The following is a 24,149-nucleotide window of genomic DNA, read 5'->3' as shown; positions in this document are numbered from 1 at the left end:
ATTGTTGAGTAGAGTGAGCATATAAACACACACACACACACACACACACACACACACACACACACACACACACACACATTCTCTAGCATATAAACATCTCAGTCTTAATCTGATTGGCAAAAATCTTTTTTGGAAAATCTTATTTTGCAATTTTGGCACTAACTTGGCTGCCAATATTGCTGAGAGACAGAAAAAGGAGAGTTTATTTTCAAATGTAACTGGAAAAAATGAACGTTCACCATATTACTACTCTTTAAAAGAAATAAACAACCAAATCATTTTAGTAAAACAGTGTTTTAAACTGTATTTTCCATAACTAGTTTTTATTTTACACTCATCAAAGTCTCTGAAGAGCAGATTTTGTCTAAGTAATGATTTGATGGTTTTCTTTCCCAAACTTTTTGCTCTGAATTTTTGCATTACTAAAGCTACTTATTACTTCATTCACATTGTGGCTTCATGGTTTGATGCACTGCACAGAACTAAGAGCACTCGCTCACCACAAGTTATACACAAGTATACACAAGTCATACTGTTCCCAACTGAGCAGGAAGCTCTCAGTAAATTTAAACAGGGACCTGAACATCTGAAGTTCAGCTCAGCTGAAAACAGACAGTCATGATATCTTATTTTCGCACAATAATGATGTATCATGTCAAAATAATCATGCATGTTTGTAGAAACTAATAACTTGTTTTTTAGTTGACCTACTAAATCAAAATTTGAGAGAGAAAAGACATTATTTCAGTCTAATACTTACAATTTGAACCAGAATCAGATGATAAAAGACCTTTTGGCTGCATCCCAAATCACACACTTCTACACTTTCCATGCTACACTAATGAATGCATTTCTAATGCACGGTGTGCTTCTTAGTGCCGTTTGAGACACAGCTATTTTGTTCGATGTGGCAGAATCAGGCTTCCATAGAAAAAGCATGTGAGTTAAACACTCAGTTATATTGCGCTGTTCATATGTAAATTATGAAAGTGTGCCTGTGTTTATTTGCATGGGCGTTTTTGGTAGATAAGCCACAAAATTAGCCGCCTTCACCGGCGCAAAGCGTCACAAGTCTGTCAGCAATTAACGCCCGTTTTAGAAAATCTGCCCCTTAAACTCCCCCAGACTATTATATCACCTTAAGGCTTTTTTATTACGTTATTATATACTACATTGTGTGCTACGATGTCTCATTACGATGATCGTTCTGAAAAGCTTATTCAAACAAGCAACAGATGCTACAAAAGAGTGTATTTGTGTGCAAAGCATGGATAAGTGTAATGTGGTCTAGTTAGGGCATCATCTTGATTCTTATTCAGGGATATTTTGAATGCGTCTGTAGACTGAACACACAGACAGACAGACGTGTCTGCTGTAACTGAGCCCAAGCACTCCGTGTCCTGGCTGTCTCCGGTGAGCAGCCATCACTCTGGTGCGCATGCGCTCACAGAGATCTGCTATCAGTATCACTGCTCTATAATCTCACCTGCACTCTCTCTTTGTCTCTTCCTCCGTACAGGTACCTGGCTAATGCTGCACAAGCATGGCACAAAATAATGAAATACTATTACATGCAGATTAATAATTGACTGCAGTTGTCGTACTCCATTAATATTTGTTACTTTCTTTAAAAAAAGTAATCACTGAGTTGGCCTATAAGCACTCTGAATGTTCTCCACAAGGGGGAGCTATTAGCATTTCTTCAGGCACCACTGAAAGAGAGGAAACCCACACCAGCAGAGTTTTTGTGAATGCATGTTTGTTTATCATTATAAATTGCATGCAAATGAAATAAAATCCAATGTTTACTATTACAAACTGTGTGCATACTAAGTAAAAGTGTATATGAAGTAAGACTCATATTTCTGTGCTTTTTTACCATGATTTTTTTTTTAATACAAAGTATTTTCAATGCCTTCCTTTTTGTTCTTTTTCAGTAAAGTATTAAGCTTATTTGTATTATTTGGGCTAAAAAAACACAGATCAGTGCTGATAAACACTGACCCAGGACTCCTCCTGCCTCTCAGCTCTAGTGTCACTACTAGGTTTTGCAACAACAGTCATCATTTTTCTTCGTTTGAATATTGCTCAAAATATTGTGAGAATTCTCAATAGTGACACCTAAATGTCTCTGCTGGACTGAGAAAAGTCCACCAATGAAAAACATCCAGCGTCCCGTGACCACTGATGAAGGACTAAACGATTACCAAAACAAATTTTGCAACAACAGGTGAGCTATTGTCCCTGACCTTTCCATCTACAAGGTGGACTGACAAGGTAGGAGTGTCTAATAGAATGGACAGTGAGTGGACACAGTGCTGTGTCTGATCCGCTCATACCAGTGCAATACGCACTAACACACCACCACCACCAGGTCCATGGGGGTCCTGACCACTGAAGAACAGGGTGAAAGGGGGCTAACAAAGTATGCAGAGAAACAGATGGACTACAGTCTGTAACTGTAGAACTACAAAGTGCACCTATATAGTAAGTGGAACTGGTAAAATGGACAATGAGCGTAGAAACAAGGAGGTGGTCATAATGAAGTGTCTGGTTGATGTATAATAAATAGCTCATTATGTGAAGCTGTGTTGAACCTGATGCCGCTGCGAGCTGTGGCAGTAAAAACCATGCAAAAGTGACAGGTAATCTTGGAAACTAAAGGCTTTATTTATTTACCACATTAAGATAGACAGTCTGACTTTAATTAGCTTTGTTTCTGTTTTTTTGTGAGGCTAAAAATTTACGAAATTAAGTCGTAAGTCTTGAGTCTGAGGCGAGTTGCGAGTCAGTCAACATGTAAGTCAAGTGCAACTCTAGCCTGAGACACTAGCTTGACTCCACCTCTCTGACATCCAACCAGCTACTTTGATACCATGCAGTTGATGCAGTAACTACACAGTGGTTGTTTGTTCTTTATTCTCTCTGTTTAATTGATCTAAATCTGCCTGTTCAGTTTCACCCATCATATACCCAGAAAAGCATGTAGTGATGTAATATTTTATTATAATGACATCACCTATTGACCATCCCTAACTTCTAGCATGTATCATAACTATAACTGATGCAACAGTTTGCTGTTTAGACTTTCCCCTATACTAAAACACCTGATTGAACTAATAGATGCCTCAATAATTTATTACCGGGTTGAATTAAGGGTGGTAGTGTACTGAAAACACATAACACAAGACCACAGTCCAGGACTGGAACTGGGCCTATTCATTAACTCCCTTTCAGCCCATGTAATGGCGCGGGTCATTGTGTTCCTTGTTGTCTGCTAATTTGTTTAATGTGGTTGTGAAGGCAGGTCTCCGCAGTTAGCTCTGTTTTCTAGGCAGACAGAAACACACACACACACACACACACACACACACACACACTGATCTTAAAAGCTAAACGTAGAGGCTTGTATTATTAGCCATTACAGTTTACTGGAAGTCGAGGCTGTATTGATTGTTTAAAGTGACAATTTGGCAAAAAATCAAATTCAAAGACAACTTTTCCCTTAGCTCATCGCTCAAACTGTACCTCACACGTTCTTCTACCTGGAGCTATGAGGCTAATGGAGCTAACAAGTATAATCATATGTATACATACCTAGATGCCTCGTTGTCTGTTGTCCTCTAACTGAGACATTTGCATGTCCACCATGTTGGAGCGGTCAAGATCCGCTTGTGAACAATTTCACTTGTATTGAGAGACGATGAGTCTCAGGATTAAATCAGCCATAACTTCTTTATTACTCAACCGATTTTCACCAAATTTGTTTGGTTATAATCCTCAGACATAGATTAATCTAGGCTGCATGGACTCTTTTATTCGTTTACTTTTATTTCTTTAATGACTGATCGTGCTTATTAGGACTAGCAGAAAAGTATTTAGTCTGCACCTGATGTTAAAAACTGAGTTTAGCGCTCCGGTAGAAACATAATCTCACACACATCAGGAAATCCATCAAGGTGTGAATCACTTCTAATCTTAATACACATAAAGACAAAACAAACCCCCCAAAACACAGTAAGAAGGACGAAGCTAAAGTTGGCTTCCTATTTGTCAGCTTCTTGTTCGAATTTTCCCGTTCCACCTTAAATGGTCCAGCAGTCACTTTCTGGTGCCTGAAGCTGCACCATTTAAGGTGGAACGGGAAAATTCGAACAAGAAGCTGACAAATAAGAACTTCAGGTTTGTCTAAAAAGATGTTAACGTTAATCTATTGTGAATATATACACGGATTAAGGAATGCCATAATTTACCTAGCTAAAGCTTTAACCATCGTTGTAAATAAATAACTACTACATAAAGTTAAGATCCTCTGAATAGACTATTAAATGAAATAGGCCGAATGTAAAACAAGAGGAAAAACAATCACATCAACAGGTTCTCTGTGCTTCACCAACCACACGGCCATATCTACACATTAACATCACACAAACAATACGCACCACACAAACATGAGCGTGGATCGCTGGGTCCCCTACGTTATATAATCTTATCCCACTTTCTGAGTGCAACATTCTTGAAACCTAACCCTGCTCCCACCACTCAACTGTAAAATCAAAGGGGTTCACTATGAAGTAAACTCAATGTAGCCAGGTTTCCTTGAAAAAGCTAGATTCCTTAAACCAATATTTCCATTTAGGCTCAACTGATGTCACAAAGGTACATACCAGTACTACAAATGTGGTCATCTTCATTATGTGAACATTGGATTATTCCTTATCTTTAATATCAGAGAGAACAGATTTCAACTAATGACACTTGAGTAACCCATTAAACCTTATGGGCTGGTTTCATGGATTTGGATTAGGCTTAAGCTTAATCTGGCCCCAACCTTTTTACAAAATTATTAATTTCCTTAAATTAATATATCAGTTCTGTTTTGATTGTAATATGTAATGTATTACTATCATTACTATTAGCCTAACTCTCTATAAGCTTTCTATCACTTGAGCAATATTGCCAAAGTTCAGCCTTTTCTATCTCAGAGTGATGCAGAGAAACTTGTTCATGCATTTGTTAGAAGCAGAGTTGATCACTGTAATGATCTTCACACTGGTCTTCCTAAGAAAACAATACATCCCTTACAACTCGTACAAAATGCGGCAGCACAGATCCAAACAAAAACAAAAACAAATCACTACCGTTTTAAAAGAACTGCACTGGCTGCCTGTATCGCTCAGGATAGATTATAAAGTTCTGCTACTAGTTTTTAAGGCTCTAAATGACCTTAAAGCACTGCTTACATCACTGAGTGTTCCAGCATGTGATCTTAGATGTGCAGATACTGACCTTCTGCAAACACCTTCTGTAAAATACAGAAAACACTGAGAGGCTCGTTCAGTTAATCTGCTTCTAAATTGTGGAGCTCCATTCATCTTTTATTAGACAGTCAAGCTCAGCACTCACTTTTAAGAAGCATCTGAAAAGTATCTCTTTAACATAGCATTTAATTTCTCATGTGATTCTAAATTATTACTTACAATTTCTTGTATTACTCTTAAGCTTTATCACCCTGTCTGTAAAGCACTTTGAGCTGCCACTGGCATGAAAAGTGCTATATAAATAAAAATTATTATTATTATACTATTATTAAATTGTTCCAGTGTTCATATGATACATGTGCTCATTTTGACAAACTGCAATTCACTACAGGAAGTGTAGGGGGTGATATGGCTTCTTCGGTTTCACTGCATCCTAAATGAAGAAACCGCCAGTCACACAGACAGAACTTAAATGATTAATTATAGTTAGATTAATCAATTAATTGTAAGTTCCAGCTCTACTACACTGTCAGAGCAGATCAGAATCATGTTCTTACAGTAATTCTTCACTACTACCTGTCCATCATAATCACATATTGTCGATTTAATATGCTCTAATACTATTTGGGATCAAATCTTGTTGCACATTAAAATCTTATTAAAAAAGTCACACATTTTCCTTCAGCAGTACAGTTAACATCTCAGAGATGTACGGTTTTGTTACCACAAAGGCAACATATGGGGTTTTATTTGGAAGTGTTTTGGTACTAAAAAGACCCTTACTGATTGATTCTGTGCTCTGTTTTGGTGTTCCAGTTCATTTCACGGTAGAATTAGACTATTGAGGCTGTTTCAGCCTTGACTTGTATTTGAGAAATCGGGCTAATGTTACTTAAAGCATCTGGTTAATTGGAGCTTGCTAATGCTAGACACGCTTGGCTCAGAATCAGTGGTGTCAGACTGCAGGCCTGGACGGCTACAGCACTCCACACAAACTGTTTTCACTGCTCTAACACTGCGGTTTCAACTCATCAGCTCATTATCAAGCCTTTCATGAGGCAAGTCAGGTGTTAGAACAGGGAAACACTTCTGCAGTGCAGAGGGAAGTGCAGAATCAGCAATGAAGAATGGGGTCTGTAAGATACATACATTAATAGTGTGGAGAAAAATTTCATCTAAACAATTTTCTTTTTTGCCTCAAATGTAGTTGATCAACCAGGTTTGGTGTCTGAAATGTGCTTCTTTAGTTTAGCTATGAGGCTAATGTAACTAACAAGCAATGGAAGCGTAGTTGGCATCCAGGTAGCATTGCTCAAACTGCATTAAAAATCATCACTCTTACCGCAAACCACACTGAGTTGTTAAGCAATCTTTAATAGACCTTCTTTTATTTATAAACACTGTATGATTAACTGTTATCTGCCATCATGGTTTGGCACAATCATGGTATAATCATGGCAACAGTATGTTGCATGGCTATAAACAGTAGCAGCAGCCATCTTAAATTTCATGTTCTCTGAATGCTTTCGTACACTTGGGCTGGGCCTACGCTACACAACTTTTAAAATCTTGTTTGTCAGAGAATCTAGTTCGTCACACAATGGCAGTTGACTTGAAATTGTACAGAAAGTGTTTTGACCTCTGAATCCAATAGTATAAGCATGACAACAGCTCTTATCTGCCTGTGTTTTACACGCAGCTCCTCTGTCTCCACTCTGCTGTTTAGGCGGTGCGCATGCATGACTCCTTGCCTTTTTCTCCTCTCTTCTAGCTCTCTGACAGGCTCTTGTTTGATCACTACAGATTTCGATCAGAGGGCTAAAGATTCACTCTTTTCTCCTCTCACACTACCAGATCATCCGTGCTGTCAGTCACTTACGATCGAGCTCCACACCATGAAAATCATTTCAGACTTTAAAAATTTGACACAAGGGGAAAATCAGGGGTAAAATTGGGCAAAAAAAATAGTGTAGGCTCAGTATTGAATGCATAAGTAAACGTATTTGAGACTATTTAACAACTCAGCACTTTCTTAGGCAAGTATGTGATGATTTAGGCATGTGATGCTTCCATTACTAGTGAGCTACCTGAGCATCAGGTCCGGGCTCTGTGCAGGCCACTGGAGTTCCTCCATGCCAAACTCATCAATCATGTCTTTATGGAGATTGCTTTGTGCTTTGTGTTTCCTGCTGGAACAGGAAAGGATCTTCCCCAAACTGCTGCCATAATGTTGGAATCATATAATTGTCTAAAATATCTTTGTATGCTGTAGCATAAACATCATCCATCATAGGAACTAAGGAGCCCAAACCCTGAAAAACAGCCCAATATCACTCCTCAACCAAACTTTACTGATGGCCCTATGCATTTTAATTAGGATTCTCCCAACCCAGAGTCATCAGACTGCCAGATAGTGAAGCATAATGCAACACTCCAGAGAACATGATCTTAGATCTGTGCGCAGCTGCTCAGCCATGGAAGCCCATTTCATGGAGCTCCCGAAGCGCAGTTCTTGTGGTGTCCAGAGGCAGTTTGGAGCTTAGTGTAGTGAGCGATGCAACAAAGGATAGGCGATTTTTCACATGCTACACATGTCAATACTCAGCAACTCCGTTCTGTTTGCATGTTCCACCTCTTCGTAACTGAGCTGTTGTTGCTCCTAGATGCTTCCAATTCACAATAACTGCACTTACAGTTGACCAGGGCAGATGTAGCAGCGCAGAAATTTCATGGACTGACTTATGGCAAAGGTGGCATCCTACGGCAGTGCCGTGTTTAAAGCCTCTGAGCTCTTCAGTACGACCCATTCTAGACAAGTTTGTCTGTGGAGATAGGGGGTGTCCACATTCTTATGGCCATGTAATGTACATTAGCCTTGCTGCTCCAGGCCAGTGCAGAGCTAAATAAACAAACTTCAGAAACCAAATATGTCTTGGCTAACTGACTAAATGAAGGTTTTAACACACTGAGCAACCAAAATCCTCTTTTTTGCCCCATATGCAAACATACTTGCCTTTTCATCGCCTCCATAGCCTCACTTCACCTGTACAACCATCTATCCATGCAATAGTACAACCTAAGTTATTCTGGGATCAGGCTACAGCAGGTATCTGCTGATTAGGATGGCATTGTGCCATTGGGAAAGTACAGAGAAGAGAAGAGAGAGTGAAAATATGAGAAAAACAGTGAGCAGAAACAAGAAAAGAGAACAAATCCACATAGTAGAGAAAGAAGTCGGCAAAAAGGAGACAAAATACAGACAGCCAGACAAAACAAAAGCCAACTAGACAAACAAACCCACCAGACAGATACTGAGACAAATACAGCTGAACGGATGCGCACACTCACACACACACACACGCACACACAAATTAAGCTGGTCAGACGGAGGGAGCTCAGGTCCTGTGGTGTGCGTTACACCTGCCACTTTCTCTGACCATTGCGATACGGTCACTCTAGAAGGAGCCGCAGTCTCAACTTCAACTGCCTTTCGCCACAACACGGACATTATACAATATTCAGCACCGCAGCAAGACAATGAAGCTACACACACGCACACACACCGATACACACACATTCTCAAACACAAATCATCTGACAGACGCACATTTATATTTTATACGCAGAGTCTATTGGAAGGTGACACCCGCAAAACTTTGTAAATGACATAATTGGACGGGTAAACAGGTAAACAGGCCAGTTGGCTGCCCTGTAACTCTTAGTGTACAAACAGCTACTCTTTCACAAAGAGTCACAAATGCTTTAGGTTACGTTTCATACCAGTGCCATCAGGAGAAACGGAATACAGGTAACAGGATTAGGTATTTAACATATAAAAAAACATGTAAGCAATATTCAGTAACAATACTCAGGCACAACTGACAGACCTCACTGTTAGTTACCAGGTAAGCAACTGCATTAATGGTAATCCTTGCATTCTAGTGTCTCGGTTAGCTTGATTTCATTGTGTAACAGGGGTAAGTTCACTCAGTTCAACTGCAATTTGGCTAACAGGCAGCATGCTATATGCTAAAAAAGCTCTGCTAAATTAGCCTCAGGCAAAGATATAGGCATTTTTATTATTTATTTTGAAATATTAAACAATATTAAACTAATTAAAATTAATCCTACTCCAGCAGTTCTTTTAGAAATCAATGTATCTAGTACCAAGACTCGATATCACCACCCTAGAGCTGGGCAATATGACAATATTTTTCATTATTGCAATAAATTACGTCACAGTAACTCGTAGTATGCTCTTCTGATCATATCGTGGCTATCATCAGTACTTAAAAACACTGACCAGCTGCATGTTTCCTTACAAAGAGAGCAAGTAGTCCTGTATAACTGAATTTACTGGATCACAGTGAAATTCTGAATATAAATAACTGTATTCATAATTTTGATAGTGTTTTTTAATCGTGGCCTTTTTTTTTGTCCGTTTTAACTTATTGAATGTCAGAAAAAATAAATATTGTGACATCCTATATTGTCAAAACGTCTTTTAAGTATCATAGGGCTGAACAATTTGAGGATAATATCTTCTGACCAATATTGTGACTGTAATTTAAATTGCGATTGCTTTCTGTAAAGTAAGGTCCAGGCTTGTTATTTTGTCTAAGAAGACCAGACTATCCACTTTTTTCTGGCTTGAGGCCTGAATTCTACCAGTTAGTTGTGGTCCTGTTGGGTGTTTGATTGCTTTTGACTGTTCAAACTAATCTATAGTCAATTTCCAAGCTTCATGTTATGTTAAAATTCCCTATGTATAAAAATTCTGGCCACATTGTTAACAATATGGGCTTAATTAAAATTGCAGCTCTTGCAATCTGAAAATTGCACTCTGTCAAATTGGGATTCTGATATAAAAACGATTAATCTTTCAGCCCTAAAGTATCACTATATTACATTTTTGCCACATCCCCCATCTCTACACCACACCTCAATTCAACTTGAGATGTGTCTGTTACCAAAAAAGTGTGTCCTGATCTCAAATCAGATTCCTCACTGTTTATACTCCACTTAATTACCAGATACTGATCAGAAACAGTCCTTCTAAACTAAGACTGAATCCTGGCCCTGTCATTAACCCTTTAGAAATCCAGGCTTATTACATGCTACGGCTTTTTATTTAGTAACTACAGGGGCTTCAATGCAAACTGGTTGAGCTATTCTTAGGTTATAGGGGTGTGTAATAAAACTTTGGGCCCACCGGCAGGCCCTGGCCTGCTGAGATCATCATAGTCATTTTCACTTATAGGAGGGTTTGTACTGAAATGCTGTGTGGACACCAGGCCTGGACTACGAGACAGGGAGAAGCTCCCCATCACTACTAACAACAGAAAGAGGAGCAGGAAGCTGTTTGTAATCTTAAATCTTTCGGAGTGTCAGTAACTCGTAGAACTCCATTGGCCTTAATGTGGACAGGTTGAATTACTGTAGTTTGGGTGTCAGTGAGGGAACATTTACTGCTTAGTCCTGACTAGTTGTACTTGTATTAGTTCCAAACAAGTAAAATGGGAAAAGGAGACTATAAACAGAACATAGACAGACCTGATTGGACTGAACTGAATTGAAGTGATGTTTGTGTATAAGGCTGAAGATTTCCTCTGTGTCTGTTGTGGTTGATCTGCTAATGGAAGATCTGTTAACTCATACAGCACATAAACACAAATCAATATCGAACCACACTCTTACTAACACACCCCATGAGTTCATACTTAGGATTCTCACACATGGAGCCCAATGGAGCCCAATGATCTATTAGTTGTCTGTAAGTGGAGTGGCAGCAATTTCTACTGCCTGCTTCTTGCTCACTCACAAGAGAGAAAGTCTGTCCACACCTTATTATTCATTCTTATGATATATTTATTTCATATGTTCTAAACGTCTGGACAAGACTCTTAGCACTTCACTGAGTCAGGGGGTCACTTTTTGGGGCAATGCTCCACCAACAAATAATAATACCCACTAAACCCAATTTCATACATGCTTCTATAGTGGCAAGCATCAAAAAACAAAGTGAAACTAAACTCTGCCCAGTATAAAAGGCTACATTGATTAAACACTGAGAGTTTGCACAAATTAGCAAACAGATTTCCTTAACGGGTAGACGTTGCCAGGCCTGGATCAGCAAGCTATCTGGTTATTTGGTATCCCTATCTCGCTACCTTTTTTTTGGTGATTAGAGATTTTTTTATGATATCACAGCAGGTTACATGAATCCTATGCAGCATCACAATGGCAGCAATCAAACTGCAGTGTTGGGCATGTCACCGCTATAAGCGTGTTTTTTCCAATCAAGTCAAAACAATTGCAGGATTACACACACATTAATGAGACCGCAGGTAAATGTTAACCCAACAACCAATGCAGCATTTCCCAATAGATCATGCATCCACACCTGACAAGCGCAACATTTACCCTAGCAAAGATGACAAAGTAAAATCTGATTGCTAAAATGTACATAAAGACAGAAAAAGCAGCAAACTTAAAAACCCAAATCATCAAGTATCCTGGCTAAAGCATACTGCAACAGCTCATTTATATCTTACCTCTGATGACAGAGCAACATTTGCAACTTTTTGTGGCAGCTGACATTTTATATTTGGCTTTGGAAATGGGCATCATATACTGTGCCAAAGTCTCACTTTTACAGATCCCTTGGACACATCTTTTGAATATCAGTGATTTTTTTTTGCTGTGCCTCTAGTAAATTTCCCACTGCGAGTCAAAACAATAGTTCCAATTTTCTCATAATTGCTCACAGGTCTCCATAGTGCCTCAGGCCCGTGAGCATGCTCCCATAAAACCCACTGGATGATCCAGGCCTGGACCTTGCGCTACACCCCCACCCTTGATTTACTGCTGGCACTAGGCGTGTATGTAATTCACCGGTATTATTAAACTGAATATTAGGTAAACATTGAATGCTACACAGGAATTTTCTGGTCAAATGCACATTCAAATGCACATAAATAAATTAAAGTCAATTGTGCAGCACAACGGACAACATGAGACTAATTCTCTATGATGTCTATAGAGTTTACAAATTACAAACAATGTGAATTTACAGTATAATCCCCACTGTACAGTTTCAAAGGGCAAATTATGTTTAGAACAGTATCATCTGGAGCAGTGGTTATCGAACTGGTCATCAGGGACCCCCAGACCGTCCATATTTTTGCTGTATCCCTATGTATTGCTGTGTGTTGCAAGGTTGGAGCAAAAATCTGAGCCATCTGGGGTCCCTGATGACGAGTTTCAGAACCACTGTGATCAATTTCAACACAAAAAAATCATGGTTACAAATATGAAAAAATATGTCTCCTAGCCACGCAAAGAGAAAATTTTATAATTAGAACTGCAAAAGTTAGCACATTAATAGTGCAATAAATCATTAACATCACACATTTTTACACATTTTGCTAGTTTGACCCTTCAGACCATTCCTAGTTTCACTCTGATGCTATGACTGACTCTGTCACTGCAGCCCAAATACAACTTTCCAGTTCCATTAATGGCTCTCTTGATAAAATGTTATTTCCAGCTACTACAATGCAATGAATTTGTTTTTGAGTAATACACAGCCACTGCTGCACAGTGGAAAATGAAATTGAAATAATGAAAGTAATAAATACGTTCTGCTGAAGCTTATTCAGTCATAAAGCCATGACAAAATGATGCCATGACACTTCTTTGAGTAGGTAAGACAAATGCAATTAATTGTGGTTAACTACGCAAAATAATAATATTAACTGTGATTCATGCTCCAGTTATAACACAAAATCTTTTTCTTTAAAGGGAACTGGTGAAAAATAAGACAAATAAGAGAGACATAACAGAAAACAAGAATTCTGGGTAGAACCACCCCGAGTTTTACACTGCTTACATCATTTAAGACTGTGAGTTGAAGAAGTGTGACAATTGAGAACTAATAGTCATATCAGCCAGTAAAGCACTGTTTGATTAAAGTATAATATATATATTTATTTTATTTTAATATATTTTATAATATATAAAATTACATTGCTCATTATCAGTTATCTATTATCAGTTAGCCCCCTAAAGTTTGTACTGTATCGGTCACAGCATTTTCATATATATAAAGCAGTATCGCTGCAAAAAAAAAAAAACAAACAGTATTACCGCGGCCTTGTGGGTTCTCGTGTGGGCCTGGGCCGTTGCACTGAATGAACAGCATGATGGACAGGAGTCACACAACTTCACTTTCACTGATTGAAATTAAATGTAGGTCCAACTGAAACGACCAAACAGTTCAACAAAACCTGCGTGGTAGCAATGGCAGTGAGTTCACAACTCGACTCGGCTGCAGAGAGAGTGATCTGCACTCTGAGCAATCTAAAAAGCCCTGCTTGGAAACACTATGTAAGCTGCAGTTAGCCTACCGTTCCAGCACCAGCAACCTGAGGGCACATCTCGAAAATATGCACCCACATGAGCACGACCTCCATCGAGTTCTGTTATGTAAGTAGTTACGTCTCTTGCTGTATTGGTTTGCCCTCTTACGAACTTAATGCGCAAAAATAGATACTGAAATGTGTTTTTTTTTAAAGAATAATCAAATGTCATTTCTGCCCAATTTTGACAGCACGAATGAGTTTCTGTGGGTGAATTAATGTATCAAAGTGTTCATGTAATCTAAAAAAGGTCATTATTTTGGTTGTTCTTTACTAAGTCAGATATAAATATAGGGCAAGCCATATTGCAATCACTGTTAATACAAGTATTTTGTAGATATCATGAACACATACATATAGCATCATCTACACCATCCACTCAAAACCTTGGATGCCTCCATGTTATCTGCACCTAAGTCTTTTAAACTCAAAGCACTGAAGTAAATTTGGCAACAGAGCCTTCTGCTCCAGCCCTAATGGCTACAACAGATCAATAAGAGCTTTCAGGCTTCCAAGTACAATGTCATCCTGCTCTAACACTGATCGCCAGGAGCTTTCCTAATGCACTCCTGAGAGTGAGCGCTGATCAGAGGGATGTTGCATCTAAAATCATTAGACACTATTATGGAATTGATCTCTGTGAGAGTTTATGGATACAGCTCCATACGCAGCATTTAGGACGGTCAAATCTGAACAGTGTACACCACAGTAGCAAATGGACTACAGTCCAATCTAATGATATTTACTTCTTTATTTGGGATCATGTGTTTGATAAATAAGTGTTTCTATAACTCTGTTGTAAAGCTTTGGTTACTTGGACAAGGATTAAGTCTAAGCTTGGGCTGAACAACTTCACTTCCACAATTGTCCCAGAGGTAGTTTGCTTCTTTAGTTTTGTACTGGAGCTATGAGGCTAACGTAGCTAACAGATAAAGGGAACTAATGTGGTGCCAGTTAGCTTCATGCTAACTGCATACCTACATGACACACTCACCTCAAACTGTGTTGACTTGTTCAGTATCTGATGAGGTTTCTGGCCCTGTAGGACACACTGTTGTGTCTAAACGTCGACAAAAGTATGTAGCACAGCTAAAAACAGTAGCAGCCAGCTTAAAGCTTGAATTTGTCCATACTTATCTCAATGCTACGGCTAAATGACGAATATAAGTTTCCATAATTTATTAAAAACAAATTAAAAAAGCAAATTTCAGACACCAAACATGCCTTAGCTGGATGATCACAGTTGGAGTACGAATGGAATTGTGTGATTTGATTAATATAGGCCTTTTTTCACATTTCCAGACAAATGGTATAGTCTTGTGTGTTTTGCTGTGTTCCCTCAGGGCCACAACTCCAAACAAAAAACAGCCATACTTGAGATTGACAGCCAATCCGAAGGGTAGAGGGTTCTAATTTTAAAGCAAACGCCAGCGTTCATGTCTGCAGCCATCGCTTTGCCGAGATCGATGTTTATAAGACTCCATCAGGTCGATTCGTGCTCAGATGTGGTGCTATACTGTGCTGTTTCCTTTGGAATAGCTTTTAAAAGCCCAAGATTTGGGAATCTGTCTATTCAAGAGCAACAACACAGCTCAGAACAGTTTACATCCAGGATAAGGAGGAGACAAGTCAGCTTCTCATTCAAGTTTCCTTCCCACCTTTAACGATGCAGCGGACACCTTAAATGGCTTGCAGGCACCAGAAGGTGGAACAGAATATGTCTCATCCTAGACAACACCTCTTCTAGCCACTCCCTTCTGGTAAAAGAATTAGGGCCATTAAAACCAGCACAGCCAGACATGCTAACAGCTTTTTCCTCAGAGCTGTAGATCATCAACCACAGTGAACGCCTCACACTTTAAACTTAAACTGAACGCAACAGACCCTCTTACTGTATTACAGTAACCCCTCTGTAACATCATAACCTCTTTTGGACAAATGTTACTTTTTTTAGAAATGTTCATTTCATTCTGTAATATTCTAATAATATGTAATATGAACTGTAATATACAGTATAACAGTTATTTTATTATATGGCTCCTCAGACTTGCATATCGCTGCTGTTTTGTATCCCCATTTTTGGTTTTTCAGTTTTTGACATGGTTTGAAAACACCTGCTGCCCTTTATGTTGTGTGTAAATTTCATGATGAATGGACCAAAAGAAATGACCCAAAACAACTTGGAAAAAATTCTGGTTCCATTGACATTAAAAGTAAAGTATTCACACATCTCTTTGACTGTCTTCACACTTGTCCTGAATCTGGTCTTATTTTGGGGAGGGGCTCATTATCTGGTTTGCTTTCACACACAAGACGTCCATCTGAACCATGGATCAATTGCGCAGATCCATACGTCACTTTTCTGTGTGCAGGTTAGTAAAATGGTGGGCACTAGGTTCATCCATCTGCTGCTTTTTATTATTCTGTCGTTGGAGTGCGGTTCTGCTGATAGCAGCGAGGTGGAAGCCAGTGACATGGCAGAAATGACCAATCATTTTAGCAGAGCACCCCTTTTAAACTACATGTAGGAAGATGTGCTCCTTGATGACCACTGCGATGTCAGCTCTGGCCACTGTGAGAACTATTTCAACGTCTTTCATAACTGACATCATAACTGAGGGCACCAACAAATCATTGCAGGCCTAAAACGTACGTTAAAAGCATAACTTTTGATTTTTCAACACTTTTATTCTATATTTTTCTATTGTTATCAGTCACTAAAGCACAATTTGACAAAAACTGATGGAGTCTGTTTAAATTTGAGCCATATTAAATTATATCAGTCGATGTTATCAGTGATAAGAATTTTCAGCTCCGGTATGGAATCAGAGAGGCATAGAGTGCAACCCAGTTTCTCTTCCAGACAGACACCCAAACACTTCACAGGATCAAACAAACGGCCATCATGCAAATAAGACAACAACCCACTCAGCTCCATTATTACTGATATTACTACAGGACCAATGAGCCTGAGAGAGAGAGAGAGAGAGAGAGAGAGAGAGAGAGAGAGAGAGAGAGAAGAGACAGACATGGAAGAAAGAGCAAAGGCAGAAAGAGAGAGAGAAAGAGAGAGTGAGATCAATGAAAAAGAGAAAGAGAGAGAGAGAAAGAAAGAAAGGAAAGGAAAAGGAGATAAAGTTGAAAGAGAAAATATGAGGAGTGATAGAAGAAGGAGAGAGATCATGAAAGAGACACACACAAAGAGAAAACGAGTGAGAAGAGAGAAAGAAAGAGAGAGAGAGAGAGAGAGAGAGAGAGAGAGAGAGATCTTTACTTTGTTAAGTCTGTGTCTTTGTTAAGTCTCAGATGTACCAAGACCTTTTGTGTACTGATGAGTTTCAGTTGGTCAGTTAGGGGGGTTCAGTCCAGTGTGTGTGTGTCTGGGTGTGTGGTATACAGTAGACCCCCACAGCTCGTTGATGTGCCGTTAGAGCCGAACACACACTGAGTTTTATGTTCCAGTGCGGCCTGTTACAGATCTGATACCTTACAGTCTCATCAACTCACAACACAGAGGACTGACGCACTGTGTGTGTGTGTGTGTGTGTGTGTGTGTGTGTGTGCGTGTGTGTGTGTGTGTGTGTGTGTGTGTGTGTGTGAGTGTGTAGGTGTAGTGTTTGAGTGTGTGAGTGGGGGGTGGGGTTTGTAAGAGAGACACAGAGGTAAATGTTGCACATTGAAACTACATTTGCATAAATGTGAGACTAAGAGTGAATGCTCTGTTTCTGAGAGAGACAGAGAGTGAGGGAGGGAGAGAGAGAGAGAGAGTGAGGGAGGAGAGAGAGAGGGAGGGAGGAGAGAGAGAGGGAGGGAGGGAGGGAGGGAGTTGGCAAATGAAGTAAATGAATATAAAGCAGTGGTGTGGCAAAACATTGTGCATTGTGAAAAGGTTCTTCAGACTGATGGAGAATGTGTTGTAGATAGTTCTATATAGAACCCTTTTCAAAAAGGTTCTATATAGAACCAAAAAGGGTTCTTCTATTGTAACAAGCTTGACATCTTAAGAACAGAAGAAGCCTTTTTGTTGCTATACAGAACCCTATATAGAACCATGTACAGCACATTCTCCATCAATCTGAAAAAAAGCCTTTCATGATGCAAAGAACTCTATGTAGAACCATTTTCTTTACCAAAGAACCCTCAAAGAAAAATCTTTTTTAAGAGAAGCCTCTTCATAAACAGTGTCAGTGTTTGTTTTGACCCTGCATGCTTCACCAGGTTCAGCTCGGATTGTAAACTCTGAAGAACATCAACTGTCAGTTTATCGTTAGCAGAAATACTGAAACTGACATTCAGCAACTTTCACACAGTGTGGAACATAAACTGTGACTGAATTCATCTGTTCATGTATCGCGGTAAGAACTCTTTCACCAGATTAGGGAGGTTTTACTGTTTGGGAAAAGCTCCGCCCACAAGCTGAAATGCAGATTTTGATTGGTTCTGATTTTGACTTGTGTATGGAGTTAAATCAGTGTCAGCAGAACCTGAACCTGAATTCATGATTCTGAACCTGAATTCATGATTCTGAACCTGAATTTGTGACGCTGAACCTGAATTTATGACGCTGAACCTGAATTCCTGATGCTTTTTATTGTTTTGTATTTATTGTTTTACTGTTTACTCGTACAGATATAAGCTGATGCTTGATTTCTTGTAATATAATAAGTGATTCGATTACATCTATGCTTGTTTGCTCTTCCTGAGTACCCTGGATGTTTCCCTGAATTTCTTGAGCTGAATTTTACAACCTGAATTTCTAGACCTGAATTTTACAACCTGAATTTCTCGACTTGAACTTTACAACCTGAATTTCCAGACCTGAATTTTACAACCTGAATTTCTCGACTTGAATTTTACAACCTGAATTTCTCGACCTGAATTTCCACACCTGAATTTCTAGACCTGATTTTTACAACCTAAATTTCTCAACCAGAAAAACCATCAGGAATTAAGGTTCAGAATCACAAACTCAGGTTCAGAATCATGAATTCAGGTTCAGGTTCTGGCGACACTGATTTAACTCCATACTCGTGCCTATAAGAAAATGGTCTGTGTAATTTAAGTAAAGAAGAGATTGTTTACAATGTAAGCTTCTTTAACTCAATCAAAATGTTGGTGGGGCATCGCCCAGTACTTTAATAAGTGGTGGGTGGTGGAAATCCTAACAACCACCTACAAGACCTGAAATAAAAACCAAAAAATTATTCCACTGTGAGAAGACGACTCAGCGCTGTGGGTCTGAAAGGATGTGTAGCTGTCAAGAAGCCTCACTGAGAAAAGGAGACGGACACATCAAACAGAGAAGCTGAACAACGGACTGACCACCCCAGAGTCCAGACCTCAATGTCACTGAATGTTTTTGGGATTATTTGGATCGTGAGAAGCAAAAAATGTAAAACCAACCCCTGCTAGAAACACCAGCATAGACCAGCATGACTGGTCACCAGCAAAACCAGTATATGTTGCATTTTGGATGCTGGTATGCAGGTCAACCAGTGAGACCATACTGGGTGACCAGCTAAACCAGCACCAGAGCAGCACTGTGCTGTGTTTTAGGGATGCTAAATGCTAAACCAACTGCTAAGACTGAACTTCATTAAACAGTATCTCCTATTAAAGTTTAGCAACTTTTTTGAATTTATTATAAGATTCTTACAGGAATTCCTTTAGGACTACTACGGATACTTTAATGAGGGACGTATCCTCCAAACCTTGAACCCGAGTTGAACTCCATCTCCAGATGTACAGAAGCTGCCCTCATGCTGGCACAGAGATGGTCACACTTGTACAGTTTGTCATTAAAGGATGCCAAGCGATGTAACAAAATATTCAGTTTCTTTTTTTCCATTTCGAAAGACAACACCTTTTCAGCTGCATGAGCTGGATTACTGTTTAATCAGCTCCACTGGGACTTGACAGAGACTTTGACCACACAGCTGTGACTCTGATGTTCCAGTGCAAAACGAAATGCTGCAGCAATGTGTGACGGAATCTGCCGATGCTAATTTTACACTAGCTGGTCAATTAAGCCATACACACTGAATCACAACCAAGTTTAGCACAATGAGGGAAAATGCAACAGAACTTGTTCTGCCTGCGATGAAATTTGGTGTATTTATGTTCAGGATCGTCATCTAACAGCCCCGACTTTACTTTTCTGATTGTACGCAGTTTTCATACTTTTATTCCGAATCAATTTTGGATTTTATTAAAAAACAGTGGTGACCAAAACACTGGCTTTAATACAATAAGTGAGTACAAATGTACTTTTTTAGCCATAAACTTTGATCAATTTGAGTGTTTCTGTTGGTTCCTGATGCTTTTGTAATGTGTTTTGGCTTTATTTTAAAGGCTAATATCACATTGTACAGGGTCTTAGTGCTTTAACAGGTGACCGTTGGCTAATTCCAAATGCATTTGATGGTTTCCTAATGGGATCTCAAGGTATTTTAAAGGAAACTAGTGGTCTCAGTTGTAAACCATTAAACCAATTCCCATTAGAAAGGTTTTAAACCTGATGGTTTATAATGATCTATTTTCAGCAGGGTGTCTTCAGAGAACATATGGACCATTACAGATATAGATATTAATGCCCTGCTGAAAAAAATGATATAAACCAATAGTTCCTGTTGGTGTCCAATAGTCACTAATGGTATTTTGTGTTTTCCTGATGGGTTAAAATCACACTGTAAATGATCCTAATGGTTTAATAGGTTTGCTGAGACAGATTATAGATACATCTGATGGTTTCCTAATGAGATCTAAAGGTGTCCTACAGGAAACTGGTGGTATCTAATGGTAAGCCAATTAACATTAGATTAAACCAATTCCCATTAGAAAACAAAGCCAAGTTTTAATCCTAATGGTTCTAATGGTCTTTTTTCAGCAGGGTGGGTTACATGACCCGCTAGAAAAACCAGCACATGCCAGCACAGATGGACACCAACATCCTGTGGCCACGACTTAGTAAGGCATGGGAATTAAATAATTAAGTTGTGACCAAAGCTTAATAACGCATGGGAATGAGATCCTAATGTGTGGCCATGACTTAGAAACGTGTGGGAATGAGATCCTAATGTGCGGCCTTGACTTAGAAACGCGTGGGAATGAGATCCTAATGCGTGGCCACAACTTAGTAAGACTTGCTCTCGTACCCATGTCTTACTAAGTTGTGGCCATGACTTAGGATCTCATTCCCACGTGTTAATATGCCGTGCCCACGCATTAGGATCTCATTCCCACGCCTTACTATGTTGTGACCATGCATTAGGATCTCATTCCCACGTGTAAATATGCCGTGGCCACGCATTAGGATCTTATTCCCATGCCTCACTAAGTCGTGGCCACGTGTTAGGATCTCATTCCCACGTCTTACTAAGTCGTGACCACGCATTATTTTTATTTATATGAGATGTCTCCAGCAGGGCACTACAGTCTGGTCAACCAGCTACAGTCTGGTCAACCAGCATGACCATCCTGGGTGACCAGCTAAACCAGAACTAGACCAGCACAAACCAACCGAGACCAGCACGGAATTCATGCTGATCTGTGCTGTTTTTTTCAGCAGGGGGGCTACATGGGAATCCCGCGCGCGCTGCCATGCACAGTCCTTTCATAAAGCGCTGCTATTAGAAACCGATGCAACACGTGGAGGGGAGAGGGACACTTTCAGCAGCTGCTAAATAATAAAGAGACACCGAGCCACGCGCCATTAACATCCCGCGCGCCGAGTCAGCCCGGCTCAACAGCAGCACGGTGGACGCACGAGCGCGAAACCCGCAAAGCGTGTATTGAGTGTCCTAAAGGCAAAACACCAACAGCAATCAGCATGCGCGCGCGTTCTGTCAGAATATGCATGCAGTAAAAAAGCGCGCGCGCATCTGTCAGGATGTAAACACCGCGTAAAAAAACTGCCAGTTGTTTACATGCTGACAGATGCACGCGCGCTCTTTGCTCGAGGGCGCACCTATGCACGAGGCAAGAGAAGCCCTGATAAAGTTTCCCGCTTTCAGTCAAACTCACCTGGTTTTCTACAGCAGGTGTGCTGGCGGTGGCGCGCGCATCACGGGGAGCAGAAGCTCGAGGAGGTTTTTTCGTCCCAAAGCTGCTCCAGCACAGCCTCACCATCAGCCTGCCTGGATGTGAATATCTCTCTCTCTCTCTCTCTCTCTCTCTCTCTCTCTCTCTCTCTCCTTTACTGTCTTCCCTCCCCTCTCTCTCTCCTTTACTGTCTTCCCTCCCGTCAGAACAGCATCCCATCCAGAACAAGCAGCGCCGCACGCGCTGCGCAACAGCGACCCCCAACGGCGGCTATGAACACTGTGATAAGGCAGGCTGACCACAGGCACTCAGACCACCTTAAACAACCCGGGACCCTAATTTTCACTCTAGCGTAAAACACTTTTAATGGTTTCTGTGTTCTACAAAACATTGCAATACCTCATTTCCAAAACAAGTTGGGAAGCTGTGCAGAATGTAAATAAAAATACAATGCAATGATCTGCAAATCACGTGAACCATATTTTTTAAAGGAACATACTACAAAGACAACAAATCAAACATTGAAACTGAGAATTTTTTTTTGTTGTTTTTTGAAAAATATATGCCAATTTTGAATTCGATGTCAAAAACACGTTCCAAAAAAGTTGGGACAGGGGCCTGTTTACTATTGTGTTTCATCACCTCTTCTTTTAACAACACTCTGTAAGTGTTTGGGAACCTGGAGTCTTTTACTACGGCGCAATGCTGCTGTAATATGTGCAGAATGTGGTTTGACATTGTCTTGCTGAAATAATCAAGGCCTTCCCTGAAAGAGACGTTGTCTGGATGGCAGCAGACGTTGCCAAAACATGTAAATATCATTCAGCATTAATGGTGCCTTCACAGATGTGCACGTCACCCATGCCATGTACAGTAATTCACCCTATACTATCATGAATACTGGCTTTTGACCTGTGCACTGATAAAAAGCTGAGTGGTCTTTAGTCTGGAGGTCGCAGTGTCCATGATTTCCAAAAAGAATTTCAAATTTTGATTCGTCGGACCACAGATTACTTTTCCACTTCACCTCAGTTCATTTTAAATGAGCTCAGGCCCAGAGAAGGTGGCAGCATTTCTGGATCCTGTTCATGCACAGTTTCTTCTTTGCAATTTAGGGTTTTAACTCACATTTGTGGATGCAGCGACAAACCGTTTTCACAGACAGTGGTTTTCAGAAGTGTTTCTGAGTCCATGCAGTGATTTCCACTACAGAATCATGCCTGTTTTTAATGTAGTGCTGCCTGAGGGCCCAAAAATTATGGCCAGCAAACACTGGTTTTTGGCCTTGTCCCTTGCATACAGAGATTTCTCCAGATTCTCTGAATCTTTTAATGTTATTCTGTACCATAGATGATGAAAAGCAGAAGTTCTTTGCTATTTTATGTTGAGAACCGTTCTTCTTGAATTGTTGCACTATTTGATCGTGCAGTCATTCACAGAGTGGTGAACCCTCCTCATCTTTACTTCTGAAAGACTCTCTGGGATGCTTCTTTATACCCAGTCATGTTACTGGCCTGTTGCCAATCAACCACCAGGTGTTTTTGTAGTATTACACAACTTTACCAGCCTTTTGTTGACCCCGTCCCAACTTTTTTGGAACGTGTTGTTGGCATAAAATTCAAAATGGGCAAATATTAAAAAAAAAACAAAAACAATAAAATTTCTCAGTTTTAACATTTGATGTTGTCTTTGTAGTATTTTCCTTTAAAATTATGGTTTACATGATTTGCATTGCATTCTATTTTTATTTACATTCTGCACAGCGTCCCAACTTTTTTGGAAATGGGATTGTACTTCACAGCGTAAACCCAGCACTATGGTTTACATACTGTTGTGCTTAGTTTACACTGTAATGTAGATTAGATTGCTGAATATATGCTGTAAATAGAGTATAATACAGTACAAAGTCTACATTGTAAAGCAGAACCAAGCACAAAATTACTGAGCAGTGTAATGTATGCATAGTACAATATTCTTTACAATATTTACAATAGTTTCATAAAACGGATAGTTCCAGTCCTAAAATCTGATTGGCTGAGCCGCGAAGCCTTTGTAAAATTCACAATATACCACTCCTATGACCACCTCAAAACAACTGAACGCTGTATTAATGCACCAGAAAAAACCCTTGTGCTTTGACTCTCATGCTGCTCGCATGGACCACTGAGCATATTGATGAAATAAGAACCCGTTTTTTGTTTAAACTGTGGGGCTGGTGATTTATGTTCTTAACTAGAACTAACTTACACTGGTCAGCTAGCTAAAAGGCTAAAAGAGCCAACAGCCGAAACAGCTCTATCATTAATATCACAGACTTGAATTAAAGCACTTACAGTAGGATTTACTGTAAAACGGCAGTATAAAAGTCTAAGAAATGCCACTTGAATTGATTACACACTTCAAATGTTCGTGTTTCAGTCAGAAATAG

The 24,149-nt window shown here is 39.7% G+C and overlaps 1 protein-coding gene across 3 annotated transcripts in view; it reads right to left on the bottom strand.

The window, feature by feature from the left end:
- slc8a2a (solute carrier family 8 member 2a) overlaps positions 1-21,852 on the bottom strand; it is a 53,862-nt gene extending 32,010 nt beyond the window's left edge. For all 3 annotated transcript variants that reach the window (XM_036580081.1, XM_036580084.1, XM_036580085.1), the window contains exon 1: positions 21,704-21,852. In XM_036580081.1, the coding sequence (XP_036435974.1) occupies positions 21,704-21,808 (105 nt within the window). In that variant the 5' untranslated portion in view covers positions 21,809-21,852. The remainder of the gene's footprint in view (positions 1-21,703) is intronic.
- Between the last annotated feature and the right edge of the window lie 2,297 nt (positions 21,853-24,149).

The sequence above is a fragment of the Colossoma macropomum genome, unplaced genomic scaffold, assembly GCF_904425465.1.
Source record: "Colossoma macropomum unplaced genomic scaffold, Colossoma_macropomum, whole genome shotgun sequence".
Lineage (NCBI taxonomy): Eukaryota > Metazoa > Chordata > Actinopteri > Characiformes > Serrasalmidae > Colossoma > Colossoma macropomum.
This window is presented reverse-complemented; position numbering and strand designations above follow the sequence as displayed.